We start from the raw sequence: 20,178 nt of genomic DNA, 5'->3' as shown, positions 1-20,178 counted from the left end.
ATTTCACGGTTGGACTACTGCAACCTTCTTCTCTCTGGCCTTCCTTCTTCTCACATCAGTCCGTTGGTTTCTGTTCACCACTCTGCCGCAAAGATAATCTTCTTGGCTCGCCGCTCCGACCATGTTACTCCGCTTCTGAAATCTCTTCATTGGCTTCCAATTCACTTCAGAATCCAATATAAACTTCTCCTGTTGACCTTCAAAGCTTTTCACGGTCTAGCTCCTTCCTATCTCTCCTCTCTCATCTCACACTATTGCCCCGCTCGTGCTCTTCGCTCCTCTGATGCCATGTTTCTCGCCTGCCCAAGGGCCTCTACTTCCCTTGCTCGGCTTCGTCCATTCTCTTCTGCTGCCCCTTACACCTGGAACGCTATTCCAGAACATTTGAGAACTACAAGTTCAACCACAGCTTTTAAAGCTCAACTAAAAACTTTTCTTTTTCCTAAAGCTTTTAAAACTTGATGTTGTGCAGACTTCTACTGTTACTTTCTACTGTTAGTTTTACCCTACCCTGTGCCTGCTTACCCTACCCTGTACCTGTTGGCATTCTCTTCCCCTCCTTATTGTTTTACTATGATTTTATTAGATTGTAAGCCTATGCGGCAGGGTCTTGCTATTTACTGTTTTACTCTGTACAGCACCATGTACACTGATGGTGCTATATTAATAAATAAATAAATAATAATAATAATAATAATAATAATAATAATAATAATAATATTACTAAAGAATGTGCCAGCCACGATTTCTATTAGGTTTCTAATTGTCCACATTGCATTGTACGCAATAATGTGGTTTGCTTGTTTCATCATCGCAAAGATCCTTGATACCATTTGAGCGGTAAATGCATATTTTGTAGTACCACTTTGTGTTACTTGGCTTGAGAGACATTTCAGGGACCACAACGCCCATATAAATTAATTCCGGAAGCCCAAAACACTCAGCTGGATTCACACATCTATCACTGAGCAGGGTCTTGTCCTTTAAGGCCATTGTGTTCTCTCTCTTGATGTGGGGGTGGGGTGGGGGTCTTCACAGTGCTGCTTTGGCCCTGCTCTGCCACTCAACCCTGTGGTTTCGCTGCTGCAGGGTGGCGGCATGTAATGCAGGTTGCTTGGGGGGGGGGTCCGGTGGTCATCTGGGTACAGGAACCCCCGCTCCCCCCTCCCCGCGCTGTCTTTGGCTTCCAGCGAGCAATCAGCTGTCACCCCAGACGGCTCCTGGGTCCCTGCCGGAGCGAGGTCACACAGTGGAAGGGCCGTGGTGACCTCGCTCTGAAGAAAAAAGCCGGGGTGAGTCCCTAACTTTGCTACTGAGCATTTGCGTCTATTTGCCCCGCAGTGGCTGAGAACTGGCGGCTGCGTCATATGACTGACGCAGCACCAATTCACCAACTCTGCTTCTTAATGGCTGCCCACGTGATCCTGCTCTCCAGCTGAACAGAAGCGGGGTGGGTGGGGGGTGGGATAGCACCAGGGGGAAATGGGCAAGCTCCACAATTCAGATTCGGACGTTGACATTTCACTCCAACCTGAAACATCTCCTCTTTGAAATTTGACATCAAAATAGAAATATTTTCGATTTCCAGCACTTATTCGAGGGGCTGTTTCCAGATTAATCAAATTAATCATTGAGTGTGATGCAAAACTTAATAAATCATACTGGGGAAAAATCTGCCAACAGCTGCCTCAAAGTCCTGTCGAATAGCAAAGGTTTGCTGCCTATTCATGCATCCAAAAAATATGTAGCGAATATTCAGTATTTGAATGGAGGCTGTAGGGTGGGGTGGGGCTTTCCTAGTGTCCCCTCTGTGGCCCGAGGAGGCCCCCCTCCCACACACAAGCGACATCCCAGAGGCCATTCTGCAGAAGGGGCAGAGGGCATTTCCCTTGGCTTACCTGTGAACCGTGCAGCCGCGTGACTTATCTCTATCTGCGGGTGATGGAGGTATCCCAAGGCCTGGGATAGGAAGAGGTGGATGTTGTCATGGCTGTTCCTCATCTGCAGAGAAAGAAAAGGCAGGCGTATGTTTCCAATGGATGTTGGATGCCTTGGCCACCATCCATTGTTCTAAACCATAGACCAGTGTTCTTCAAACGTTTTTCCCCATGACCCAATGCAAGAATATCAGATGCCATCAAGACCCTCTTCCTGTGCTTTTTGTTCATTCGTTCAGTCGCTTCCGACTCTTCGTGACTTCATGGACCAGCCCACGCCAGATCTTTCTGTCAGCCGTCGCCACCCCCAGCTCCCCCAAGGTCAAGTCTGTCACCTCCAGAATATCATCCATCCATCTTGCCCTTGGTCGGCCCCTCTTCCTTTTGCCTTCCACTTTCCCTAGCATCAGCCTCTTCTCCAGGGTATCCTGTCTTCTCATTATGTGGCCAAAGTACTTCAGTTTTGCCTTTAATACCATTCCCTCAAGTGAGCCGTCTGGCTTTATTTCCTGGAGTATGGACTGGTATCTTCCTCCGCTCAACTTTCCTTATGGTCCAGCTCTCGCAGCCATAGGTTACTACGGGGAATGCCATTGCTTTAACTATGCGGACCTTTGTTGTCAGTGTGGTGTCTCTGCTCTTAACTATTTTAACAATATTTGCCATTGCTCTCCTCCCAAGAAATCTTCTGATTTCCTGGCTGCAGTCAGCGTCTGCAGTAATCTTTGCACCCAGAAACACAAAGTCTGTCACTGCCTCCACGTTTTCTCCCTCTATTTGCCAGTTATCAATCAAGCTGGTTGCCATAATCTTGGTTTTTTTGAGGTTTAACTGCAACCTGTGCTTAGTAGACTGAAAATGACTGACATGTAATATGCTTTTGACTCATTAGTCAAGACGTACTGTGTTGATTTAAAGAGATTCTTTATAATTAAGTAAGTCCCAGTGAGCAATCTGGAAATCACTTCTAAGTAAACATGCACAAGTTTAGGTAGCTAAAATTGTTTAATAGTAGCTGGATCGGGCCATTATGTGTATATTATTATTAGCTCCATCAATAAACATGGTGCTGTACATTATATATATATATCAGACATATTTAAAAGGCAAACACACACACACCCTGTAATTCCTAAATGGGCAACCTTTTATCCCATAAGGCCTGAGGGAGAGAAGAGGAAATGAATCTGGGGAAAGCTGAACCTGACACAAAAGGAGCGCGGCTTTTGTCTTGCAAAGAGATCTGTTGAGCAGCTGAGGAGCAAGCAGGGGTTGCTTAGAGGCCATTTAGACTGACTTCCAAACACACAGCAATACAGACAACTGGAGACTGGCAGGAATCTGCCAGCTAGGCTTTGAGCTTACCTATGCTACCTGATTGGGCATTGCTCCCCCCCTCCCCCGGGAAATCCTGGTGGGAGCTTGAGGTTGCAAACAAAAAAACCTGTCCTTGGGATAGAAATATTTAGTTATTGGCAATAACAAACTGTAATATCTATTCTGTGGTACTGACAAGGCAAAACGTCTAGGAATATTTTGTGTACTATTCTGGAATTTCTTATTGTACTTTTGTTGACAGCAAATGTGAATGTAAGAACAGTTGAGACTTACATAGTTTTGTTAAAGGAATGCAATTTAATTTTCGAGTGTTGTTCCTGTTTCGATTTTAACTTGTATATTTTAAAAATTGTTATAGCTCCTGACGAAGGACAACTAGTCCGAAACATGGAGCAGAACACATTTGGATATTAACCAATAAAACAACTTTTATATGATTTCTGAAGCACCAGAGCTTGTCTCTTTTCAGTGCTTTCGTTACATGGTGCTATTTCCCCCTGCATAGTCACACTTGAATTCCCAATGCCAGCAGATCGACGGCGCTTCCATGGGCCCATGACGGAGTCACAGCCAGGGTCTGTTCATCCATCCATCCGGAGGCCTGTGAGTGACGGGGACGCCTGCATTGGTTGAACCTGCTTTGGTTCTCGTGTGCTGCTGCTGCCGCTGCTTCCATTGAAGGGCAGGGATGGGGCAGGCAGCCCTTTTGAGGTTGAGGGCCATGTTCCCTGGCAGACATGTTGCTGCTGCTGCTGCTGCTGCTGCTGCTCAGGGCCAGAGCTGAAGGGGAGGGGATCAACCCATCCCCTCTCTGACCTTCCCTCTCCCCCTCCCTTCTGTGGACTGCCAGGGAAGGGTCAGGCTGCTGCTGCCAGAGGCCTGATTGCAGGCTGAGGTCCAGCGGTTGCCCTCCCCTGTGGCAGGGGATTTAAAAGAGGGGATGGACAGAGGCCGCCCCTTCTAACAAGCATCTCTTAGTCTGAGTCACGATCCAGTGGAGCGCAAGGCACGCCCGTGTCCTTGTTCACGAGCTGAGGCTGTGTGGGGGCACTGCATCCTTTCATGCCAGCCTCATGGGCAAGGGAAAAGAAGGGGGGCCCATGGGACTGGATTCCCTCCTCTCACACCCCAAACTGTAAGGGTTGGTGGCACTACTGGCCATAGCTGTCAACCTGGTCCATTGAGCCAACAGAAACCCCCAGGCAGCCCCCTTTGGGCCACGGACTTCCTTCAGGACACTCATTGTGGGCTACTCGTGGTTTGCCCATCATTGGCGTGAGTGCCATTAATTTATGGAACCCACTGTCAAATGAGGCATTGGTGGCTCTTAGGTTGGATGGCTTTAAAGTATGTGTGTGAGGGGAGGTTCTAGAAATTGGAGGAGGGCCAGGCCCATTGGCAGCTATTAGTCACGATGGCTCATTGGGGCCTGCAGGTCCAGAGGGAGTCTGCTACCGGATGCAAAGGGTACGGGCGGGACCAGAGCAGGGAAGATGGGCCCTTTCCCCTTCCCACTGGGCCACCCCAGTGGACTAGACAGACCCCTTCCTTTGGTCTGATCCCCCTCCAGTGGGTTCATGAAAAACACTGTGACAGTGCTGAGCCAGGTGAGCAGTGCTCTATAATCCGATTCACATTTTTGATATTCATAAATGTGCCGTTTGCTGGCTATTAATAAGTGGCCACGTGACCTTATCTATATGGATAATTTGGTATCTTTAAAAACCCGGCCTGCCGGCCCACGCAATCACTGACCAGGTATTTCCAGACTTTCACCAAGCATCTCTGGTGGTTGTCCCAGGCCAGGCTGCAGAACATCAGCTTCATGTGACCCCATCCAAGGAAGACGCCACAATGCAAAAGGGCCAGTTTGCATCTCTGCAAGCAAAGGGGAAGCTGGGTCACCGCGTGAGGTATCGGTTGTGTAAAAACTTGTGTATCGGTTTTAACGTTCAGTGTTTTAATCTTTGTAAACCACCCAGAGAGCTTCGGCTATGGGGCGGTATATAATAATAATAATAATAATAATAATAATAATAATAATAATAATAATAATAAATTCCAGGGCTGCTATCTGTGCTTGTTTCGTGCAGGATTCAAGCAAGGGTGGGGTGGGGGGATCCCACTCCTTGCTCAACCCAGGTGTTTGTTTGGGACAAGAACAGGCTGAAGACTCCAACTGAGCGACATGCATGGAGACAGCTGCTGTGAAAGAACGGGGTGGGGGTGGGGGTCCTCTTCGGCTGGAGCAATGCAGCTGCTTGGGGCAGCAGAAGAGCTGCAGCTGGCCTAGGCAGGGAGAGGCCTTCCCCGGCAGGGCTCCCTCTGAGGGCTTAGGGCCAGGGCAACTGTGGCGCCTCTTCCTCCTCCTCTCCCATACCCCTGCCGGGACTCCAAGGTCCTCCTCAGAAGCCTCCACCAGATGGCGGGAGATGGGGAGCTACTAAGGCTAGTGGCCTTTTCAGTGGTGGCTCCCCAGTCCGGGAACGTCCTCAGTTTGGGAGGTGGGAGGCAGAAGCCACCCGAGGTTCGAGCCACGGGGAGCAGTGGCCTGGATCACCACCACGCTGGGAGGCTCGGAAGCCGCCTTTTGCCAAGAGGCAGCCATGGGCCATCCGACTCAGCACCACTGTGGCACGTTGTGGAAACCTCCGTGGTGACTCGGGGCTTTCCTGCTTTGCTTGATTGTTTCTTTATTGTGGTGTTTTGAACCATTTATTATGTTTATATTGCTTTTCTATTGTATTGTGTATGTCTTTTAGTGTAAATCCCTTAGGCCGGGGAAGGCAACGGCAAACCACCCCACTATAAGGCCTGCCAAGAAAACGTCAGCGAAAGCTGGCGTCCCTCCAAGAGTCAGCAATGACTCAGTGCTTGCACGAGAGGTTCCTTTCCTTTTCCTTTATCAGAACTAGAAATAAATGTCGACTGCACTAAAAATGTAAAAATAAAATGTTAAAGTGTGAGCTGGCTTGGATTCCTTGGGAGAGGAAAAAGGCAAGCTATAAATGCCATCAAATCAGTCAGTGCCCTCACCGGCCGCTCTCTGGGGATTTTGTGTGTGTGTGTGTGTGTGTGAGTCGGTCTTCCTTCCCCAGCTGTCACCGGAGAGACCTCCAGCAGTTGAACCCGGGTCTTTCCTTGTGCAAAGCAGGGCAGCGCAAGCGGTCCCACCACCATGCGGAGGGGGGGAGGACATGCGCCACAGCCCCTGAGGAACAGATCAGGCAGACGGCCTCTCCAGAGCACTCACTTTGGGGGAGGGCTCAGAGCGAGAGAGTTGTGAGGGGGGGCTCACCCTCCAAGAAGCGTGGCTCGCTGGCCGCACTCCCTCAGGGGCCTTTGCCAGAATGTGTGTGTGGGGGGGAGGCAGGTGTAGCAGCAGTGCCCGCAGGGGGCCCAGTGATGTCTGGGTGGGTGGGCGTGATCCACCCACCCACCCCTCCACCGCCTGAGTAGGGGATTCAGCCTGTGCCGTGGAAGTGCTGGCCCTAAAGTAGGTGCTCTAAAAGGGGGCTACGGAACACCCCCGCCATGGGCTGGGGAAATGCGCCTGAGGAGGGGCTTGGCTCTGTCCTGCGTGGGCCTCTAGACTTGCCATGACAACTGTGCCGTCCCGGTCTTTCAGGTGGAGCAGCAAAGGGAGCAGGCTGTGCACAACTTCCTTCTCCAGGAGGGTCTTGTCAGCTTCTTTCGCTCTCATCACCAGCTGCCCGAACAGCGAGATGGCCATTGCACGCACGCTGGCGCTTTCCTGGGGACGACACCCCCCCCACAAGCACCTCTGAAATCCACGTGAGGTAAAGCGCACAGGAGCACCGCTGCGGGATGGCCTGGCGCAGGCCCTCCCACGAGCCCTTCGCTGGGACAGGTTCACGCTTGCTGGCCGGGAAGGCTGCTTCCAGGCCATGGCCCAAACGTACCCTCTGCCTGCCGACCTCACCATTTCCGGTCAGGGAAACCCTGCCTGCCCTACAAGACGGTGCTAGGCAGGAGTTCCACACCACTTGCACGGAGCGAGGTGTGCCTGGGCCACGGACCCAGTGCCGGATCGGCCCTTCCCTCCGGAAGCCAGGGCAAGAGCTGTCTTCAGCCGTTCTTGCTGCAGAACAATATTCTTCCGGTGGCCTTGCTGGACCCCTCTGTGTTTCCTAATAGCCCAGAGTTTTGACTGAATTTAGCAGGGGCTTCTGGGTGTAGGAGGGGAAGCAACCCCTCCTCACCTCTGCATGTGACATTTGGCTAATATAGGTCACAGTGCATGGAATTCAGCTTGGTTACTTTGGTGATAGCACACGGCCAGAGAATGAGGGGAAGGCTCTTCTGTGCTTTGGAAGGAACACGGACGAAAGTGTGTGCGTGGGGTGGGGGGCAGGGGGCTCTCTGCTCTCATCCATGATATTGAAAGTCTAGGTGAAGCCCCTGGCAGGCTTGGAGTAAGGGGGAGCCGAGCACACTCTGTTTTTTCATTCTCTGCCAATCCAGGAGCCTCTGCCTAAAACCTAAAGGCATGAACTGCAGCTCCCCACCACCACTTCCCCCACCAACAGCGTTTGAAATGGCGCCTGTCAGAGAATTCCACGGACCGTCTAGTCCAGCTCCTGCCGTTGATGCTGAATACCAGTAGCTGCAGCATGCCGCTTGTTCAGGTTCAGAGGAGGGCAACAAAGGTGATGCAGGGACTTCAGGACAGGCTGAAAGAACTGGGGACGTTCAGTCTGGACAAAAGGAGACTGAGGGGAGACGTGTGAGCAGTGTTCAGGCGCATCAAAGCGCGCCACAGGGAAGATGGTCAAGAACTACCTTCCACGGCCACAGAAATTAGGACCCAAAATAACGGGTATAAGATACAGCCGCCTAGATTTTGATTCAATATAAGGGGAAACTTCCTGACAGCAAGATCTGTACAACAGTGGAATAGTCTAACTACGGAGGTGGTGGCTTCTCCATCTCTGCAGGTTTCTAAGAAGAGGCTGGACAGCCGCCTCTCTGGGATGGTTTAAACGGTTTTCCTGCACATTGAAGAGGGTTGGGCTAGATGATCCCTGTGGTGACCTTCCAACCCCACAATTCTGTGATTCCTCAGCAGGTGGCCATTTCTAACCCCTCTCTTGTAATTCAGATCCTGCCTTGGGGAGCAACAGAAAACAAATTTGCTCCATCATCATCTACATGACAGCCTTTCAAACATTTGCAGGCGGCAAACCCTGGAGCCTCTTCTCCTGGCTAAACATACCAAGCGCCTGCAAGCTTTCCTCCCGGGACGCGGCCTTCAGTCTGATGCTAGGGCCCCAATCCATCTCAGAGCTGGGGGTGCGCTGTGGAGTCAATGCCCTGCTAGCATCCCATGTGACTTAGTGCATTGCATTGTACATGGGGCTGCCTTGGGAAGCGGTTTGCCAGGAAGCTGTCTTTGGGGCCAAACGCAGTGGGGGTCTGTTACTGACGGGGACCAGGCAAGGGGACAGGTCTTGCCCAATAGGTAGACCACTGCCCTGGCCACTGGTCCGTGTCTGAGCACTGTGCTCACTGTGAGTAGAGAAAGGGGCTTTTCATTGGTGGCACCCTGACTTTGGTGTGCTTTTGATGTCAGATGGAGATTAAGAAGGGAAGAGCTCTCTCTCCACAGCGTGGCTTGGTGCTGGTGACGCTATGCTGCCTCCAGTATCAGAGGCAGTAAGGGGGCTGGTGTGAGAAGTGGCCCGCGGCCCTGGATGACCCAGCGGGGGCTTCTGATGCCCTCGAGAGAGCCCTTATTCCGAAGAACCGGAACTCACATCCTCAAAGAATGAGCGAACATTCATAGCCAGGTCCACGCAGAGAGGCCCAATCCCCTGGCCATCCATCTTATAGATTGCGGTCATGATAGCTCCCAGTCCCTCGAGGATGTGCTTTTTAGGCCCGCTGAACATGGAGTCGATCAGGGTTGGGAGCTCTTCTCGGAGAAGCTTGACCTGAGCAAGCATGAGGGAAAGGCAAACTCCATGTTAGGCATGATAAGGAAAGGAATGGAGAATACAATGGCCAGTATCAGAACTGCCCTTATTCAAATCTATGGTGTGACCACACTTAGAACACCGTGTGCAGCTCTGGTCACCACCCCTAAAAATGGGTATTATAGAGCTGGAAAAAGGGCAGAAAAGGGCAACTGAAATGATGAAGGGGCTGGAGCATCTTCCCTATGAGGGGAGTTACATCAGCTGGGATTGTTTAGCTTGGGAAAAAGAAGGCTGAGGTGTACAAAATAGAGGTGTACACCTGATAGAGGTGTACAAAATTATGCATGGTGTGGAGAATGTGGACAGGGAGACCTTTTTCTCCCTCTCTCAAAATACTTGAACCCAAAGGGGTCATCCCATGAAACCGATTGGTGGGAGATCCAGGACCAATAAAAGGAAGGACTTCTTCACACAGCGCATCGTCAAATTGTGGAACTCACTACCACAAGATGTAGTGATGGCCACCAATTTGGATGGCTTGAAAAGGGGGTTGGATAAATTCCAGGAGACAAAGGCTATCCATTGCTACTAGCCCTGATGGTTGTGTGCTACCTCCAGTATTCGAGGCGAACAGAGTGCTGGACTAGATGGACCCTTGGTCTGATCCAGCATCAGGGCTCTTCTTACGTTCTTATGAAAGGGGAGTGGAGGACAGAGGCGTCTTCCAAAAGGCCTCATCATCTGCTGGTCATTGGAGAAGGAGGTACAATGCCCCCCATCCCACCCCACCCCTGTGAAGAACAGCTAGAAGCCGCCCGCTGCTCCTTCCTGCCCCACAGCAGGTGTCACGTTTCCTTCGAAAAATCAGCATTTATGTGGCTTTTCAAACCACGCGTCATGAACGCTCAAGCCCACCCCACTCCACCACAAAAGCATTGTTTTACAGTTCCATCCTACACATGTCTACTCAGAAGTAAGTCAAAAGGAGTCCAATAGGGTTACGTGTACACAGGATTGCAGCCTTATTCTTGAAAAGAAGCATTTATACGTTGCCACTGCACACAAAGCGCTCTTTACACTATAAGCACAAAACGAAAGGAAATGGAATCGCCCTGAGGAGGGTGCCCAGTGCCTGGCAGTAAGGAAGAGGCAGCGGGAGGGAGGGAAAGGGTGGTCCAGTTGACACTGGGTGAGGGAGGGTGACCCCTTCCCTGTTGCTGTTGGACAGGGTGGCCCATGTACCCTACTTAGCAGAGGTCTGTCCTCTATTGGAGGGGCTGTCCAGCCCAGATCCTCTTTAAATATGTAGTTTTAAAGGTTTTAATGTATTTACTGTTCTTGTTTTTATTGCTTTAAGGTTGAATTCTTAAAAATTGTATACCACCTCGATGGCTGTTCAGCAGGTAAGGGGGCCTGAAAACATTGATGGGGAAAATATGAAGAAGGGGGAGTGCGGGGGAGGGGGGAGCCTGGACGGTGGCCAGTAAACGGAAGCAGAATCCCAACAGGACAGTTCCCAGGTCCAGGAATTGGGCTGTCCGCCTGTTTGGGACAGGGTTGCACTCCCTCTGAAGGAGCAGGAACATCGTTCGGGGGTGCTCCTGGATCCATCTTTGTCACTGGAGGCCTCGGTGGCCCGGAGCATCCATGGCCAACTATGGTTGGTACACTGGCTGCCTGTTAGCTACCGAGCCACATACAAGGGACCAGCATACCTAGCAGACGGCCTTCCCTGGTATGCACCTGGATGACAACTACGGTCCTCAGAGGAGGCCCTGCCAGCCATTCCAAAACAAACAAGAGGCCGCCATGAAGCCTTCTCAGTGGCGGCCCCCACCCACCCTCCGGAAAACCCTCCCTCATGCGGTTTGGGTGGCGGAAAACGTAACGTCTTTTAAACGCCTCCTGAAAACTTAGCTGGTTTTATATTGCCTTTTTAACTTTTAACATTTTAAATTTATTTGTGCACTGCCCAGAGAGCTTCAGCTGATGGGCAGTATAAACATGTAATAAATATATTAAATAAATAAATAAATAAATAAATAAACTACACGCATTCCTGTATAGGGCTAGCCTAGCCACGGTCATCCATCCACTGGTAACCTCACAATTAGACTACTGCAATGTGCTCTCTGCGGGGCTACCCTGGTCTGCGGTCCAGCAGCTGCAGCTAGTGCAGAAGGCCTCAGCTAGGGTGCTCACTGGGACACCCAGCTATGCTCACATGACGCCTGCGTTAAAAGAACCGCACTGGATGCCAGTTAGTAGGCATGTGCTCCGCTCCGATTAGAAGCGCAGAAGCAGGAGAGAATTGGCCTGCTCCGCCTTGCCCAGAGGCGGAGTAGAAGCGGACCGCGGACCCCTAGAAGCAAGGCGAAGAGAAGCGCCCATTTTCGGAGCACTCCAGTTTCCACGGTCCGGTCCGATCGCCATCTTGAAACATTTCGCCCATAGGATTGCATTGCGGAAAAGAAAGGGGGATAACTGTGTTGTTGTTGAAGCTATCTTTCTGAACATTCTTGTGCTCAGAGAGTCGTGGATGGGGGTCATTTTGAGACTACTCTCAGCTCTCTGCGTGGTGCGGTTCGCACGCTAGAATTTTTTAAAAAACCGACGGGAAAAATACCTTTTTCGAAGGGCTGAGGGGCAGAGTCAACTCCCGGTCATGATCACATGATCCCAAAGTTGGAGGAGGGGATAGGCAAAACGGGTAACTTGGGATTCTGGGAAACTTCTCTTTCTTAGTCTGAACGGACTTTTGCCAGTGTTTTTTAAAACAGTAGCCCCACCAAATGCACAAACACCACCTGAAATCATATACTAAGCCACGAATAAGAGAGCACTGCTACCCACCCTAACTTTGGGGAACAACTGAAAAGATGTGGTGCAAGGGGATGAGCTCCCCTAGGGCATGCCATGTGGACGTGCCCCCACTCTCTCCTGTACTTGGGGGGCTATCACAGCCCTCCAAAGAGAGTAACCCGGTGGAGCAATGCCTATCATGAGTTGAAGTGAGCGGTCTACTTCTTAGTGGTGGAGCAATGTCTTTCATGAGTTGAACTGACAGCGTTGCTTCTTAAAAGACTGGTCACTAGGACCAGTCAAATTGGCAGCTGCTTCCCCCTCCCCCGGGCACATCCCCCTATTACTGGTAAAAGACAGATATAGCCTTTTAAAAAAAGTTCTTCTTGTTGTTTATTCAGCAACACTGCTGCTTTTAATTCCACCCCTCCTTTGTTTGTTTGTTTGTTTGTTTATTTATTTATTTATTTATTCCATTTTATATGCATTACTGGCTTATCCTTGGCTCACTTCCTTATGCCCCCAGAAATGTCTGCTGCCTGCCTGCCTTCCCTCCCTCCTCCCCTGCCCACCTCGCAGGGATGTTGTGTGTGTCTGGCTTTGACTCAGGGGAGAAGTCCTTCCGGCGCTCAATTAGACTTTTGGAAGTTCCAAATCCATTTTTCAAGTGTGGAAGAAGATTCATAGGTTTATCTCTACTCCTCAATTCATGGCATGTTGGGATTTCCTTTGAAATGGCCCCATTGAGATGTCTGCAGGTTTAAGCCCCGCCAAAAATCAGGGGATGTTGGGACTGCCTTGAGTCTTGGCGTGCGTGTGCACCCCTGGATAAGCTTTCATGGTGGTGAGTTTGAGATTTTTAACGTGCAAATTGACGGAGCTATGGAAAGGGGTGTGAATGGGGTGCCTGATTTTCATAAATTCCCCAAAAATCAGGGGATAATGGGACTGCCTTGAGTCTCAGCATGCGTGTGCACCCCTGGATAAGCTTTCATGGTGGCAAGTTTGAGATTTCTAACATGCAAATTGACGGAGCTATGGAGAGGGGTGTGAATGGGGTGTTGGATTTTCATAAATTCCCCAAAAATCAGGGGATGATGGGACTGCCTTGAGTCTCAGCATGCGTGTGCACCCCTGGATAAACTTTCATGGTGGTGAGTTTGAGATTTTTAACGTGCAAATTGACGGAGCTATGGAAAGGGGTGTGAATGGGGTGTTGGATTTTCATAAATTCCCCAAAAATCAGGGGATGATGGGACTGCCTTGAGTCTCAGCATGCGTGTGCACCCCTGGATAAACTTTCATGGTGGTGAGTTTGAGATTTTTAACGTGCAAATTGACGGAGCTATGGAAAGGGGTGTGAATGGGGTGTTGGATTTTCATAAATTCCCCAAAAATCAGGGGATGATGGGACTGCCTTGAGTCTTGGCGTGCGTGTGTATACCCCCATGAGGTGTCATGGTGCCAAACTTGAGGTTTCTAACTTTAACAGAAAAGAAGTTGCATACCTTTTTAGCTTAATGCAACCCTATGGGGGGGGGGAAACGGAGCTCTGATCCGGATCCGGAGCTCCGCAGCAGAGCAGAGCGGACATAGGCGGAGCAGGGGCGGGGCGGAGCGGGCCGATCCGCAAATCGCGGATCTGGAAGAGAAGCGGAGCGGGGGGTCCGTGCACACCCCTACCAGTTAGCTACCGAGCGACGTACAAGGTTATGTTATTGTCCTGCAAAGCCCCAAAACATCTTGGGGCCAGAATACCTAGCAGGCCGCCTTCCCTCATCATACATGCCCAGGTGACGTTTAAGATCAGCAGAGGAGGCCTGGGTGGTCATTCCGGAACTAACGGAAGTTCACCCTGCCACACCCCAACGTCTGGCCTTCTCAGTAGCGGCACCCACCTTCTGCAAAGCCCTAACCCTCGTGCAGTTCAGGAGGCAGTAAATGCGCCATTTTTATGTATTTTATATTTACTGTTGTTTTCAGCCTCGATCAGAATGGAGAGGCGGGTAAGAAATAAAGCTGCTCAGGACCCCTCCGGCACTCACCTTCCCTGGCTGGAACACAAAGCTGCTCAGCCCTTTCACACAAAGGTCTCGGATGACCGGATTGGAGGATGCCGCGCCGTCCTCGAGGTGGTCCTTGAGGTTGAACCTGTTCATCAGCTTGACGGCAGAGGGGCTCTTGAGGAACTGGAGAGGGTGACGGGCAACAGGACCCCGCCAGGTGAAGCACTCGTGCGGTCCCCCGAGCGGTCCTCTCTTGGGGGCAAGGTCCGCCCGCCAGCCCCGACGGACAGGCCCCCCCGCCCCGCAGCAGGAGAGACACAGCCGGTGGGTCGCCCAAGGCAGCCTCCGGACTTCTGGCTCACCTCAATGACCAGCGCCAAAGCCGTCATCTTGCTCAGCTCGTCCTCCTCGCTGCTGAGGATGAGGGCGGCCTCCCCAAAGATGCCGGGGATGTGTGGACTGTCACACTCTGTCATGGCCCTGTGGGGTGGAGGAACAGAGCCCTGTGGGGCTTACGATGGGGCTGGGGTGATGGAGGGCGCCACCCACTCTTCTGGCCAAGAAGCTCCCTGGCAGTCCTGAAAGGGAGGCCCAGAGCTGCCCATGGGGTGGGCAGCCTTTCCCAGCCAAGCTGTCCCTCTCCGCATCCAGCCACCCTGGGTGACGCTGGGACTGGGTCGCCCACCGGGTGCTTCGTCTGCCCAGCAGCTGTGCTGGGGGGAGGGGAGAGGAAGGCCCCATGCTGACCAGAGCCAGCAGCACATGGGGAGGGAGGGAGGAGGGATGATGCGCCCCTCCCGCACCATTTTTACTAAGGAATTTGCCTCTCCTCCATAGCAGATCCTATCCTTACCACAGAGGGTAGGGGGAACAGCCATGGAGGAGGTCCTGCCACAGGGCCTTTTGTCCCCCAGGGGCACTCAGAGCTACAACAGATGTAGATGGAGGAAATGGAGCGGGATGGTTGTGGGGTGGGGGAGGGGTCCAGTCAAGCCCCTCTCAATATGGACGGCGGGGAGAAGGGAGGGTGGCTGCGGTGCGGTGCGGATCGCCTGAGGAGGGGCAGCCGCAGGGCCCGGGTCGGGGAGCTTTCCGTTGGGGGCCCCCTTACCTGGCCAGCAGACGCGTGCCTTGTAAGAACTGCTGCGGGGTGCTCAGCGCCAGCCATCCTTGCTGGAACTCGATGCAGGCGTAGACCAGCCAGTCCTCAGCGACAGAGAACAGTTTTTTCATGATCTCGACTGCCATGCTAGGAAGTGACACCGTTCGTCAGGCCCGGCGCTCTCCCCGCGCTGCCCCAGCCCCTGGCTCCGGGCCCCCTCCGAGAGGAGGTGCGGGCCCACACGAGGGCGGAGGTGGCGCGTGGCCACAGGAGCAACCGTGCGGCTGGCTGCGGGCGGGGGTGAAGCCTCGGCCGCCCTTCCGCCCAGGGAAGGCGCAGGCTGGTGACCCATCCTGAGCACGAGCCCTTCCCCGCCTCCTGGACAGGGCTGCTGCTGATGGCAAACAAGCGACTGCAGGAGACCACGTGGGGAGGGGGCGAGGTGGGAGAGATGAAGCCGGAAGTGGGGGCCCAAAAGGCGCAGGAAGACTTGGCCCCAGCCACGGTGGGTGCTGGGTTTTTTTTTTTTTGCTTTTCAGGCAGCAAAGTACCTTGGGCTGTCATGCTGCCTTCAGTGTGCAGTCACCCTACCCCACACACTTCTGGTCGGGGTGGGGCAGTGGGGTGCACATGTGCGCAGAAGTCGCCGTCTTCCACGTGCCGTCTTCCCATCCCCCCCCCCGCTGCTGAACCCTGGCACAAGGCTCAGAGCCCCTCGACTGGCAGCCCCCTGGACTGACTCCTCCCCCTTCATGAGGTTGGCCTGCACTCACTTCTGCCCTCTGCTGATTTTTAAGCAAGCACATCTGGCTTAATTGCACAGCGCGCCGGCGCGCCTTTGCAGCCCAGCCCCGCTCGGCAGTGATGGCCCTCTAGGCAGGCGGCGTTGGGGGCCTGGGAGCGCCAGGAGCGCGTGGCTGATGCGCAGGGGAAGGAAGGTGGCGTGGGCACAGCTGGACCAGGAGCACAGGGGTTAGCGGCGGCGAGGCTGCTGCTCCTTTAGCTCTGCCTTCATTTAATTCCTAGGCCACCCTCTCTGCAGTTGGAGATGCGATTTCAATGAAAAAGGCAGGGCAGCCCCCCTCTTCTCCATTGAAATTGTGCTTCTCCCGGGGCGGGGGCGAGCATGGAGTGGTCTCAGTGGGCCGGGAGGGGAGGCTGAGCCCTGAGACGGGGTGGGTAGGTGGGGGAAGCACGCGTGGACGCGTGCCCCCTGCCCTGCCAACTCACTGCCCAGCACCTCCGGCGGACCTCGGGCCAAATGCATCACCACCCCTGCTCTAGAACGTCACATGACTGATGATGTCATTGACCCTATGACCAGGGCTGGCGCCAGACTATATTGCGCCCTAGGCAGGCACGTTCTGAAGCCTCCGCCCCGCCCCCCCGTGTGTGTGCCCGCTCCCCGCTTTGAAGCCAGGACGCTGGGGTTGGGGGGGCGGAGCGGGGTGGGGCGGAGGCTTTGAAGTGGAGCACCCGGAAGTGGCTTCCTGGCGCGCCATTCTGAAGCTTCCGTCCAGCGCCCACTCCCGGCTTTGAAGCCAGGATGCTGGGGTTGGGGGGTGGGGGGGGGGGTGGGGCGGAGGCTTCGAAGCGGCGCACCTGGAAGTGGCTTCCTGGTGCGCCGTTCTGAAGCCTCCACCCCCAACCCCAGCATCCTGGCTTCGAAGCCAGGAGCGGCTTCCGGCCGGGCGCTGGCTTTGAAGCCAGGACGCTGGGGTTGGCGGGCGGCCGGGGCGGCGGCTTTGGAACAACGCACTCGGAAGCTGCTCTAGGAGAGCAGCTCCCGTTCGGCACCCTCGTTTGCTTGGTGCTCTAGGCCGCCGCCTGAGTTGCCTCTACGGCAGCGCCGGTCCTGCATATGACCAATCAGACACCTCTGTGCATTCATGCTGTTGCGGGCTGGGACTGGTGCCGATGTTGGGTCCTCTTATGATGCCTGGAAAGTAATCCGGTTCTAGGATTTGCTCTGCAAGTCTCCATAGAATTGATACAAAATAGTCTGTCCTCCTCTCTCATCAAGAGTATTTTCCGGGGGGGGGGGGGCTGGCGGGGGGACACTTAAGCAAGCGACAGAGAAGACAAGCCAGGGCCTCTGCTGCCATAGAGCTCGCTGTCCCCGCTCTCCACCGCCACCGCCACCCCCACCCCACGCACTGCTGTGGTTGACTTGAAATGAAGCAACTTTTCACATAGGATTGTAATTGAATCATGGATTAAAACAAGGCTGCAGCCCTAAGCATGCATCCTTAATGGTTAACACAATTACAATCAGTGGGACTTACAAAGGATAAAATATGTTCAGGGTGGGAGCGTCAAAGGGGACAGCAGAACAACGGCAGAGAGGGAGGGGGGCTTGTAGCCCCGTCCCACCACTGGCCCTCCAGGGAGCAGACCCCAGGGCTGAAGGGCACTTCCTGCCAAGGCGTTTTCTCCTGCTGTTTATCCCAACTCAACCTGCCTGGAATTTGCCCCCAGGGGACCTAGTCATGGCTCTCCTGGGCAGCAGAGGTCAAGTCCTGATCCTCTTCTGTGTGAAGAGTGCTACCTTCAATGCAGGAGGTAATCTTTAGCCATCAGGACTACTAGCCACAGACAGCCTCATTGTCCTTGTTGGTCTGTTCCCCTATTAAAGCCACCCCTGTTGGTGGCCATCACTGCATATTGGGGCAACAAATACCACACTGGAACTCTGCACTCTGTGAAGAAGCCCTTCCTTTGATCTGAATTTCCTACCAGTTCTCTTCATGGGACTCTGCTGGGTTCTAGTGTCAGGAGAAAGGGAGAAAAACATGTCCTCCTTGCCAGGAATAGCTTTGTGTAGCTCGACCATGTCTCCCTGTTCCTTTAGCCGTTTTTTCTAAGCTAAAGAACCCAAACCTTGTGCTACATCTTAAGGCCCTCAGCAAAAATGCACATTCCTAGGAGGGCAATCAGGATGGGTGCTGGTGGTGCTCTGGAACCCAGATCCTGTGAGGAGTATTTGGAAGAGCTGGGTATGTTTAGCCCAGAGAAGAGAAGAGAAAGGGGAGAGAAAGAGAACGTCACGCGGAGCAGAGAGCACAATTGCTCTCTGGGCAGGACTCAAGTTGATGGGTGGAAACTGCAGGGAGGCAGATTTGGGCAAACCCTCCCGAGAAGCGTCCTGACCACAAGAGGTGCCGGACAGGGCACAGGCTGCCTTGGCAGGTGGGGGTTTGGCGGGAGGGGTTCCGCCAGAGGCCTGTCAGGGAGGCTGTGCCTGCGGATCCCTGTGTCGAGACAGCCAGCCTGCTCACATACATCCTGCCAGGTACCTCTTGAAGCTGAGTGCCTCAGGGTTTTCTCTCAGGATGACTTCCTGCCTGGCTTTTAAGGCCTCTGGCAAGTTGAGCTGCATCACGTAAAGGACCTGCTTGAGCAAAGGGATGAATAGCTGAAGGTGCATCTCTGCCAGGGCTGCGCGGTACCCGGGAATGTGGAAGGTCTCGTAGATGACGTTCATTGCCTGGCAAGAAAGAGGAGGGGACACGCGAGAGGCCAGTCTCAGTGGGACGCTCCTCACTCGGCGACCGCCTCCCGCCCACACAGGTGCACCCCCCCTCACCCACCCACCCACTTCCACTCTCCCAGCCTGCCCATCACCCACACTTAAAGTCAGTATTCGAAAGAGGTCCCAGCACACAGCTGCTCCTTGAAATCCCCACCCAAGCTTATCTCAGAGCACCACAGTGTCCTGCCAGCCGCAAAAAGTGCAGCTGGAAAGGCAGGCAGGCCTCCATGAGCGGTGCCCAGTGACTTACAGCCAGAGACATGGTGGCGCTGGCTTCATCCCCCTCCGAAGGATCCTTGACCTGGAGGTTCTTCAGCAACAGCTGCAGGATTTGCCCGGCCACAGGGGGCGTTGAGGCCATTGCTGCCCAGAGCTCACTAGCGTGCCTGTGAAACCAGCAAGGGTGGTGGGTGGGGTGGGGGAAGAGAAATCCGTCAGTGGCCTTCCCTCGGCCTTCAGTCTGGCAGGATGCGGCCCCTCCAAGGAGAGGCTGGGCGTGGCTCCGCAGGGCAGCCCACCAGGCCCCTACCTGTTCACGGGTATTGAAAAAGAGAGGCAGCTTCGCAGGACTTCCTCCATGTGATACGGGATCAGGAAGGCTAATGCCCTCAGCACCACTTTCCGAGTCCAATACGAGGCCTGGCGCAGCTGCAGGCACATGTAGATAGCTCCCATGATGTCTTGCACCTGAACAAAAGAGAAGAGCCGAAGGCCGCCTTGACGCTGGGTCGCTGAGCCTGAGCTCTGCCGGGGCTACCGGGGCTGCCCCACCAGCCCCTCCCCACACAGTCTGGTGGGGACTGCTGAGCGCAGCCTGCTCTCCCAGGGCGGTGAGGGGAGCAGGAGGTGGTGGCTGCGAAATGCCGGTCTGTTCCTGCTGGGCCACCCGCCTGGTGCGGAACTGGTCAGGCTTCCAGGCCCGGAAGCACCTCCATCTCCAGGCCGTGAGGCGCTTCTGCCCTGGGACTGCTGTGCCTCTGGGGCAAGGGGGGAGTTGGCACATCTGGCCTGTAGTTCGTTTCTACTGTTTCGTTGTCTCTTTCGTTTTGGCTTTGAATGCTCTTTTTCATGATCTCGATATGTTGTAAGCTGCCACCGGGGTGGGTGGGCTTTTAGTGCAAAAAAGGGGGCACGGACCTGTTCTGTCGATTAAGTAGAATCAAGCAACTACGATGAGTAACAGACCGTAGGCTGGCCCACCCCAAAGGGCCCCTGTGCCGGAGCTCCAGAGGCTGATGTGGCTCCACCTGCCGGCCAGCCTGGCCCAAAAGGGGCCTCTTCACCCATAACAAAGAGCGATCGAGCCCTCTGTGCGGTGCTGCCTCAGCCTCCAACAGGGCACTGGGAAATCAGCCCCATGGGCCACGGGGGGGGGGGGGCAGGCACGGGGGAGGCCCGGAGCCACGGCCACGCCGGGCCTTCACCCAACACATCCCTTGCAGCTGGAACTGCCAGGCCGGTAGCGGATCCTTTAGAAGGCAGAGGTGAACTCAGTGGCAATGAGCACCTTTTATCAGCTCAG

The 20,178-nt window shown here is 53.9% G+C and overlaps 1 protein-coding gene across 1 annotated transcript in view; it reads right to left on the bottom strand.

Moving 5' to 3' along the window:
- The window catches only part of LOC134411230 (maestro heat-like repeat family member 5), a 126,730-nt gene that overhangs the window by 4,510 nt on the left and 102,042 nt on the right, over nucleotides 1–20,178 (bottom strand). Inside the window, exons 23-32 of the mRNA XM_063144944.1 lie at nucleotides 19,186–19,343; nucleotides 18,907–19,042; nucleotides 18,421–18,611; nucleotides 15,134–15,271; nucleotides 14,385–14,502; nucleotides 14,062–14,205; nucleotides 9,053–9,229; nucleotides 6,874–7,029; nucleotides 5,031–5,153; nucleotides 1,899–2,001 (exon numbers count right to left, since the gene is read on the bottom strand). Of these exons, the coding sequence (XP_063001014.1) occupies nucleotides 1,899–2,001; nucleotides 5,031–5,153; nucleotides 6,874–7,029; nucleotides 9,053–9,229; nucleotides 14,062–14,205; nucleotides 14,385–14,502; nucleotides 15,134–15,271; nucleotides 18,421–18,611; nucleotides 18,907–19,042; nucleotides 19,186–19,343 (1,444 nt within the window). The remainder of the gene's footprint in view (nucleotides 1–1,898; nucleotides 2,002–5,030; nucleotides 5,154–6,873; nucleotides 7,030–9,052; nucleotides 9,230–14,061; nucleotides 14,206–14,384; nucleotides 14,503–15,133; nucleotides 15,272–18,420; nucleotides 18,612–18,906; nucleotides 19,043–19,185; nucleotides 19,344–20,178) is intronic.

The sequence above is a fragment of the Elgaria multicarinata genome, chromosome 19, assembly GCF_023053635.1.
Source record: "Elgaria multicarinata webbii isolate HBS135686 ecotype San Diego chromosome 19, rElgMul1.1.pri, whole genome shotgun sequence".
NCBI classification, from domain to species: Eukaryota; Metazoa; Chordata; class Lepidosauria; order Squamata; family Anguidae; genus Elgaria; species Elgaria multicarinata.
The sequence above is the reverse complement of the archived record's forward strand: the minus strand, read 5'-3'. Positions and strand labels throughout refer to the sequence as shown.